Source organism: Condylura cristata, unplaced genomic scaffold, assembly GCF_000260355.1.
Source record: "Condylura cristata isolate star-nosed mole 26May11 unplaced genomic scaffold, ConCri1.0 scaffold00009, whole genome shotgun sequence".
Taxonomy (NCBI): Eukaryota; Metazoa; Chordata; class Mammalia; order Eulipotyphla; family Talpidae; genus Condylura; species Condylura cristata.
The window spans coordinates 47,105,763-47,116,026 of NW_004567110.1; the positions used below are offsets into that span (position 1 = coordinate 47,105,763).

The 10,264-nt window shown below is 32.5% G+C and overlaps 1 protein-coding gene across 1 annotated transcript in view; it reads right to left on the minus strand.

The window, feature by feature from the left end:
• The window catches only part of LOC101630356 (chromosome unknown open reading frame, human C8orf34), a 294,360-nt gene that overhangs the window by 54,195 nt on the left and 229,901 nt on the right, over nucleotides 1–10,264 (minus strand). Inside the window, 1 exon segment of the mRNA XM_012723108.1 lies at nucleotides 6,841–6,917. Coding sequence (XP_012578562.1) covers nucleotides 6,841–6,917 — 77 coding nt within the window.

Consider the following 10,264-nt stretch of genomic DNA (forward strand, 5'->3'; position numbering starts at 1 on the left):
AAAAAAAAAAAAACATTAATCACATCATGTTACTATCAGGTTAATTGTTTAATATCTAAACATTAATAGGTCATGCTCAGAGATGTCCAGAGTCCTACTACCCAAAATGTAGTATCTAGCATCCACAAACAGCCAGTATTTCTACAACATTGAAACAAATTATCTGCTACATCAATGTAGGTTTCTATAACCCTTGAAATTAAATCATTTATTTTAATTTCAAGATTTCATCACATGTATTTTTCTCACCTATTGTGAGAAATCATATATCATGCATAAAAAATCACACATCATGCATGAAAAGTGTGTAGCAACTGAAACACCAAAAGATAGCACTAATATCAATTTTTATACTTCAAGCATTTGCCTTAATTCTCTAACTAGAGGGAACATTTTGAAAACAGAAAATATATCTAGCATACCTTTGTGTTCTCTATAATAGCAGTAGGCACAAAGACTAAATAGCTATTTATTGATTGACTTCCTGAGAGAGCTAGGGATTAAGTCTCAGCACTCTGAAGCTATTGGTAACCACTGCATCATGAGTTCAATCCCTGATCAGGGAGCTGACCCACATGGCACAGCAGACTTTTCTTGCGTTGCCCACTGTTCCCCTAGGCAGTATACTTCAGTAGATTCACCTGTTCTGCTCCCTGCTTTGTCTCTAGTGAATCCTCTCACCCATCCCATACCCTTGAACTATATACCAGCTCTGTATGCATAAATAAATAGAAATAAAAATTAAAAAAAAAACACTGAAAGGTAGAGTGTCTGCATCTATAAAACATATTATGAAAGTATTGAATTTTTTTTCAGGTGTGCCTAAGTCTATTGAGCTTCTCTGTGCTGGACACAGCAGTCAGAGAACACCTCAACATAAAGTAACACAATGGATAACATCAGCAGCAAATAGAAAAAGAACCAGAAGCCCATAGCTGCATTCATTCACTCTTTTGTTTATATAGTTATACACCAGGATAAAATAACTAGGACCAATCCCCAATTTCAAGGGGCTAAAATCTAATAAACTGAAACAGATTTACAAAATTCCCTAAAGAAATGCAGCACATGAAATTTAGATGGGCAGCAGCTGTTAGGATGCAAAGGAAAGATACAAAGGATATTAGAGAAAAACTTGCATGACTTTATGCAAATAAAAGAGATCTCATCAAGAGCCAAGAAATAAAAAAGAAGCAAAGAGGTTATTGCATGAAGTACTATAGAGTATCGAAGGATGAAAACTTGAAACTAACATCTGGGTTTCCAAGATGGCAAGCCATTTCATAGCACCTGGAGGCGCAGGACGCCAGGTGCAGAGATGGTTGGGCCAAATTACTGAGAATCACACTTGCCAAGCAACAACTAGTTTGAATGTTAGCCTACCAGCAATCATAACATAATCAGGATTTCATTTTAGAAAAATCTTGGTTTTGAGAAGAATGAACTTATGGATAGGATAATTTTCAAAATTTTGGGTAAGTTAGTAAACATTTTGAATTAAGGTAAACACTAGGTAAGTTTAAAGATTTCATGTTTAAGGCTAAAATATACAAATAAAGCATCTAGTGAATAGAATCTGTGTTTTTTGTTTTTTTTTTTTTTCTTCTTCATGGCAGTAGATGTTTTGGTTTGGTTTGGTTTGGTATATGTAATTCTGAACCTCAGGGAGAGCTCCAGAAGGGAGAGTTGGACTTAAAAATCTTAAGAAGTTGTGGTGTGACTAATATTACTAAGAAGGATATGCAAGATGAGAAGAAAAGAGACAAAGAGTTGGTAAAACCAGCATTTTAGGGGCAGATAGACAAAGAGAGACCAAGAAAAAAGGAAGTGTAACCAGAGAGCTAGAATGGTGTATCAATAATAATAAACAGCAACAAAGGAAATAGCTTCAGAAATAAAGAAGTAATCATTAACTGTACTAGTTAACATTGAGTAATTAAATATAACAAAGGCTAATACGGATTTTAATATGAAGAAATTAATACTCCTTTTTTTTATTTTGCTGTTAAGGGCATGAGGGAAACATAACATTAGTAATGTTGAAACATGAGCTAATTCATATATTTGCTGCTGGAAATAGAAAAGGATGGGTCAAAAGGTACATTCTATCTTTTAGATAGAAATAAGGAAATTTCTAGAAAGATCATTTCATCAAAGGAGAAATATAAATGGGTTATTGTGTAAGAACTTCAAATGATGTTAAGAAAGGCAATGAAGAATAAGAAATCACATTTGGTTGAGACCACAAAAACTGAGAAATATCTATACAGATCATAGTATTCAATAGAGAAAGGATATAAATATTCCTATGTGGAAGACCTACAATCCAAAACAAAAATATGACAGCAAACAGTAATTTTACCTTGAAAGGGAAAGTCCTTTATCTCTTCCAGCTATGTTCTGAAGAGTGAATTGCTAAATGGCAAACTCTGGATTTAGGTCCCTGCATTGGGGGTAATCTTAGCTTCTTGGTTTACCAACTGAAGGAATTTACCACATCTTCCTAAATTTTATTCTATCTACAAGCTGGACAAAAACTAAGCTCTGTTGGCCAAAATTAATATCTATTAGTTGTGACATTAATATATCTAGTAAACTAAGATGAAAAGAATTTCAAAGTAATAATAAAGATATAGGTTCCATAAAAATATGACAATAACAAATTTAATTTAAAAATATATGAAATTAGGCCCTACCTGGCGGTGCAGCAGGTTAAAGCACAGCACTAAGAAGCTAAAGCCACTTCCTCATGAATTCGATTCCCGCCTGCCCGGGAGGAGATCACATGGTGTGGCAGACCTCTTCTGACCCACCCGCTGCTCCCCTCAGCAGTGTACTTCGTTGATCTGCCTGTTCTGCTCCCCACTCTGTCTCTGGTGAAGCCTCTCGCCACCCCTGAGCCTCTGGCCTGTACCCCAGTTCTGTATGCACAAATAAATCTTAAAAAAATAAAATAAAGGGCCCTCCCTGGTGGCGCAGCAGGTTAAAGCACAGCACTAAGAAGCTAAAGCCACTTCCTCATGAATTCGATTCCCGCCTGCCCGGGAGGAGATCACATGGTGTGGCAGACCTCTTCTGACCCACCCGCTGCTCCCCTCAGCAGTGTACTTCGTCGATCTGCCTGTTCTGCTCCCCACCCTGTCTCTGGTGAATCCTCTTACCCTCCGCATCTCTGGCCTGTACCCCAGTTCTGTACAAATAAATAAATCTTTAAAAAAAAATAAAATAAAAAAATAAAATAAAATAAAAATATATGAAATTAGATACTATTGCACAACTACCACCAAGATTGATTAAAGAACTCAAGGGGTAATTACCAAAAAAATTAGTTAAATATCTAATATTGGGAAGGGAAAAGTGTGTATATAGGTGTGTGACACACAAACATGAAAAAAATAAAATCAGAAAGAGAAAAGTAGATAATAAAACTATCATTTACAACATTAAACAAAAAAAATGCTTACAGATATAAGAAAATATGCTTACAAAATGGACAAGTTTTTCTGATGCATAATGGATGTTAACAAGTCAACAGAGAAACAAATACACCAAAATAATATGGCTGATGGCAAAGAAAAACAATTAATAAAAACTGAAATACATGAATCTAATAAGCATGTGTAAATACCATTAATAATCCTAGATATTTTATAATAAACAAAGAAATCCAACTTTAATAACCAAAACCAATCCATTTTGTATTAATCAGCATGATAAACTAATTTGATTTTTTTTGCTTATTCATTGATACATTTTAAGAAAAAACAATCTGGTAAGGGTTTGGGGATTCATGGTTAAAGTGGCAAACGAAGTATATTTACCAAGAACTTTAAAATAGTTCATATTTTAATTTTTTTTATAAATCCTTCATTAGGAAAACACTGAGAAACTAATATTTTTGTGCAGCTGTTCTACAGAACATTACCTCTAAGTCCAAAATTTCAGAAGCAGCCTAGAGCAGTATTTTTCACTTCTTTACACAACAAAACAAACATAAAGATAACTTTTGTACAATGCACCTTAAAAACTCTAAATGGTTTTAAACATTTTAACATGTTTATGTCTCTGTGGGATGGAAATTAAAATTTGCTCTGAGGTATTTTATATTTCTTAGAGTAATAAAGAAAAAAAACTCCTGTTTTGTTCCAATTTGCTATTATTGTTCAAATAATGGCATAAATTTCTCCCTGAAAAAAAAAAATTTCTCCTTGATTTACAAAACAAAAATTATAGAAATATTTTGGGAACTGTATATAAAATATCATCAAATTGATATAATTTTCTTTGAATCCATATTTTCTTCATAATAAAAGAGCTACCTACTAGAAATTATGTTCAGCCAGAGGGTCCTAATATTAGCTGATTTTTCTATGTGTCATTTTTATTTTACATATTTCCAAAAATAAATGGTAATTTTACACTAAACAGAATTACAGACTTTTAAAGAACTCAAAAATCTATTAAATAAAATAAAATCTATTAAATAAAATAAAATAAAGTCTTTGTTATAGAATAATCCTATGTGAATATTGTGAAATAATAGGAAACAAAAAATTGGGATATTGGTATTATTAAACAAGCCAAGTACTATGGGCAATATGCATTTCTGATTTTAGAAAGTTACTTTGAAAGAACTGAATGGTACCCTCTTAGATATAAGGGAGATAGGCTTGATTGAATTCCTAGACAGTAAAGTAAATGTTTGCCAAAAAGTGATAAATGACAAGATTATTACAACCTGAAAGATGACATGCTTTTATCATGAGATTATAAAGACAGAGTAACTTTCATAAATGTCAGAAAATACTTTTTTAAAATTACTGAAATCCCAGATTATAATTCAAAGACAATATTTGTATTGAGTACATATGCCATTGTACTCGGACCTAGGAAAATTATCTGGGACTTTGGGACCCTAGTCTACTCATGGCATATCTCACTCTTTACAGGGGTCTTGTCAAATATGAGAAAGTTCAGAGAAAAAATGAGTACATGAAAGGTTGTATAGTAGCTATGAAAGGTTGTATAGTAGCTATGAAAGGTTGTATAGTAGCTGTCAGATTGGACAGGCTAACAACATCTAAAATCTAGAGGAAAAAAGATTGGAAGGTGATTAACACACTAGTAGGATTACAACCAATGATTATAAGTGATTCAAAGTAATGGAAGAAAAATGTCTAAACATATGTACAAACTATTTCTGAAAGAAATAGAAAACACTAGAAATAGCAAGAATGTGCAGTATAAGGAATATGGACTAATGTGCAATGCCTGAGCTCATGTCTTTAGCTCTAGGTCCTTGATCCAGTTACTAAGTTTCTCTGAATTTCTATTTCCTTATCTATAAAATAGGGATATTTGCATTGGGTGAGGATGGGAAAGCAGCTCACAATGTTGAGGTAGGATAGAGAAAAGTAAACTAGATGACTGCCATGTTTCTTTCATTTCAAGGGTTCTACCATCATAAAATAAGGGGAAAATTTTATCTCATGGTGACAAATCATTGCTAAATAATTTCATACATTCAACATATATGTATTTTGTGCCTACTACTTGTAAGTATAGAAATGCAGAAGTGAAAAAAGTCCAAAAATATTCTTGCCCTCATAGATGTCATATTTTGTGATGAGTGCAAGACAATAAACAATTTAAATTATATAGTATAATAGAAGGGGATAACTACTAAATAGAAAAATAAAAAGGTGAAATATGGCAAAAATGTTATTTCAGTAAATACTTTTAAAAATAAATTTTTAAAAGCATAAAATGCATTTGAAAATGCTGTGACCCAAATAATGTTACTAATAATGTGATTTCATAGATGTTACAATCTAAACAGTGTTCTCCGCTCCCACCCCCACAAATTTATACGTCGAAGTTCAAATCTCCAATACTTTACAATATGACTCTATTTGGAGAAGTTTTTAAAGAGGTAATTAAGTCATATGAGATCATTAGAATGGATCCTAGTGCAGTATGACTGGTATTGGTATAAGAAGGCATTAGGAAATAGAAAAGCAAAGAGTTAATGGCAATGAGAAAAGTTGGATAAGATGGCCAACTACAAGACAAGGAGACAGCAGAAGAAACTACTCTGAGTAACACCTGATCTAGAAATCCAATCTCCAGAATAGTGAACAACAAATTTCTGTTGTTTAAGTCACTCAGTGTGTGGTGCTTAGTAATAGCAGCCCTAGTAAGTTAATACAGAACATTGTAGCACATGAACCAAGTATAAATATTAAATTTGGAGCAATGCAAGCTGCATATTTTTATTGCAATCGAACTCTTTTCATAAACTTCATATTTAGAATTTATAGGTAGATTTCAGTTTTTCTGAATTTAGCTTATTTATTTGTTATTCCAGAATAATGCTACACATAATTCTTTTAGTATTAAATGGCATAAGAAACCTTAAACCTTAGGATTTTCTGTCACTATACTTAGTTTAACAGAAATTAATATAGGGTGTTCACAATTAATAGTAGCATGTTTAAACTATTTTGTAACTTTCATAATGTGAAACACAATTTTTCTTTCAAGACATATATGGGCAAACCTATTGAGGATGGAAACTCATAATTTTTTTAGAATATTCATATTAATAAGCAGGTAGTTCATAATGCCTGAAAATAATCTTTTCCAAATCTTTCGCTCCAACTGCTAAAAGAGCTTAGTACAGTATTATTCTATATATGTAATAACATGACCAATAACTGCTTTTACAGATAGTCAACTGTGTGGGAAATACTAATATTGTTTCCTATTCTAGATTTTCCTATTAATGATATACATCTGTTCTAAAGATAAAAAAAAAAAAAGGTAAATGATTATACTTACAGGTCCGGTTAACCTAGACACCTTTTCAAACTTGTTACCTTCTCCCATAAGTGCTTCTTCAGTCCCAGGTAGAGAATCTATTTTTACGAAAAGAGTGAAAAATTATTGCAGTTATTGCTTATTAGCTTCTGATCTATAACTTATTATGAGGATATTAAAGATATTACATTGACTGTTGAAAAATCATAGTGCTTGACAGTTAAAATATAGGTTAGAATGTTATTTATTTAGATTAAACACAACATATGAAAAACATAAAGTATTTCTAATTTAGAAGGACACAATGAAGTCAGAAAGGTAATAGCTGTGGTTACATTTTTTTTTTTTAAAGATTTATTTATTTGTACATACAGAGCTGAGGTACAGGCCAGAGGCTCAGGGGTGGTGAGAGGCCTCACCAGAGACAGAGTGGGGAGCAGAACAGGCTGATCAACGAAGTACACTGCTGAGGGGAGCAGCGGGCAGGTCAGGAGAGGTCTGCCACGCCATGTGGTCACCTCCGGGGCAGGCGGGAATCGAACTCATGCAGAAGTGGCTTCAGCTTCTCAGTGCAGCGCTTTAACCCGCTGCGCCACCAGGGAGGGCCCCTGTGGTTACATTTTTTATTCATACAGAACAACCTACTTTTGGCTTATTACTCAGTTAACTATTAGAACTTATAGACAATAATTTTTTTGTTTGTTTTATTCATCCACAGCCTTTTCTTATATATTTTTTGTATTTAAGTACAATTTCGTGTTTTCTCTTTTAAATGGAGTGGGAAATTCTGAAGTATTTGGAAAAGAATACATACTATTAAAAGGTAGTAGTTTCCTATTTTGATGTATTTAATGTATAAACAAGATGTGATTATTTAGCAAGAATAGATTGATGAGTGACTAATGACTTTCAAATATGTGACTACTATGGCAACACATACTACATGTTTGTTGGTTAAATTAATTATATAACACCAATGATTTTTGTGGTTTATAAACGCTACAATAAAGATAATGAACATGTAGCAACAGTGAGCTTTGATTTCTACTTAAGTGAAAAGTCAGTTAAAGAAAGGTATTTTAAACCACTAGAGACTTCTACAATTGTGTTATCGTATCTATTAATATTTGCAAGAGCCATTTGAGTTCTTATTTCCTTCAAATGCATGGACATATGGACACATTTTTCTGTGGCTTAAAATGTAAGTTCTGGGAAGAAAAATAGAGCATTAAATCAGTCAAGCACTAGTGGTCACCCAGGACCAAAGGGACAATGAAAAACAACACAAATCCATTCTCACAGCTTTTGACCCATGGAGCTCTCTGTAACTCTGATAATTTAGAATTTTATATTAAAAAATTACAAAATCCCAAAATACATAGTTTATCTAGATTGATATATATATATTTTTCTTTATTTTTTTAAGATTTATTTATCTGTGCATACAGAACTGGGGTACAGGCCAGAGGTGCAGGGGTGGTGAGAGGATTCACCAGAGACAGAATGGGGAGCAGAACAGGCTGAGGAAGAGCAGTAGGTGGGTCAGGAGAGGTCTGCTACGCCATGTGGATCACCTTTGGGGCAGGCCGGGTGATCTAACTCATTCTGAAGTGGCTTTAGCTTCTTAGTGCTGTGCTTTAACCTGCTGCGCCACCAGGGAGGGCAGAAATATATATATATTTTTTAATAAAACTAACTTTAGAAGAAACAAACGTTCTCACATTATATACAGGTAAGTTTTACCTACCACCCTTCAAAACAAAACCCAGATATTTAAAAGGAGTTAATTTTTATAGTAAAGTCAGTGTAGATAAATAGAATTACGCAAATAAAAAAATATTATGAGTACCTTCTTAGTGAGTATGGTGTGAACCTATACCTCTGAATCATAGCTAATGTTATAAGCCAATATTCATTCATTAAGATAATATTAATCCTTTCACCATGAATACTTGAACCCCTCATTCCAATTATAAGAGTGACAGGTAAAAATCTGGATATACAAATTAGCATAATGTAAATTTTCCAAGGATGAATTATATGCTACAGAAAGCTGTGAATAACTACTAGTGGTAATTTAGTAGGCATTCAGTATTTTTCCTGTTTAATTTTGTGTTGCAATTCTTGAGTAAAATATGACTTAATGAATGAATAACATGAAAATGTTCCATTCTATTTTACAAAGCAGGATATTTCTTATATAGGAGGAAAAAAAAAAACACTTTCTAGTAGAATTGCTGATCTTGTCAAGTTAGAAATATAACATACATGAGTTTTCCAGTTCTTCTCAGTGAGTAGTCAATAGTTTTAAAGAGGTGTTATCATTATTTTTGACTTTGCATGTATGTATACATTGATAAGTTAATTTATCCATTTATTTGTGTATTTGTACAGTTATTTATCTAACAAATAAACTTATGCGAGGTACTCTGCTAAGGGTTTTCAAATAAAATTGAGAAAATTTTCTGATTCTTCCTCTTTTGAAATTTACTTTTTACCATTTTTTAATAGAAATAAATACATATGAAATGAGGTTGTTGGTAACTTTTATGGTTTTATAGTCTGTCCTGTTCTTATTTAGTTAATTTTCCTAGCCATTGGTGTCGTATCTAGTGAGATCTATGATATAGGGTCTTATCCTAGAAGGACAACTATGAAATCGTACCAGAGTATTTGTGAATTTATACTTCTGGCCATATTGAGATTTCTTAAGTCTAAAGCTAATTATAGAATAGCAATTTAAAAGCTGACAGGGGCAATAGATAGATATGGTAAAAATAAAACCTTAGAGTTTCATGCTTAGAGGAAATGCATTCCATTATTTTTAAATATCTTCAGTACAGTATTCATGTAACAATAACTAGTGGGTACATTGTATAAATTATTTTGCTCTGTCTACTTCAGAGCAATTTCTTTGATACGTATACACAATTTAAAAAATAAGCTTTGGATTCTTTGAACTTCTTTAATCACAGAAAGGGGAAAATAAGTAATTAATCTTGCTAAGTATTAGACAGTTTATCTTATAAACTCATTTTAGAGATAAATAAGCTGAACCACCAAAAGATAAGTCATTTTTTTTCAGATTCTAGCAATCTCTGGCAGTACTTAGACTAGAAACTTAAGTCTTTGGTTGATCAGGCAAGCAGGTAGGGACCTAGAAATCTATAGAGATTACAATGTGTATTTCATTCATTTCTTGCTGTCATTATTTTTATGTGCTATTTGTGCTCCACAAAATTTTATGCATAAAATTATACCAGTTCATAGAAATATTTGTTTATTCATCTAAGATCACACTGATGCACAGGTGACATAAAAATAACAGTAGTGCTTTTGTATGGTGTTAAAAATATTCAGTTATTAGATCTAGTGGTTTGACTACCTTAAATGAAAAAGAATGTACCAAATTAGAAACTCACATATTAGAACTTGCTGACTAGGT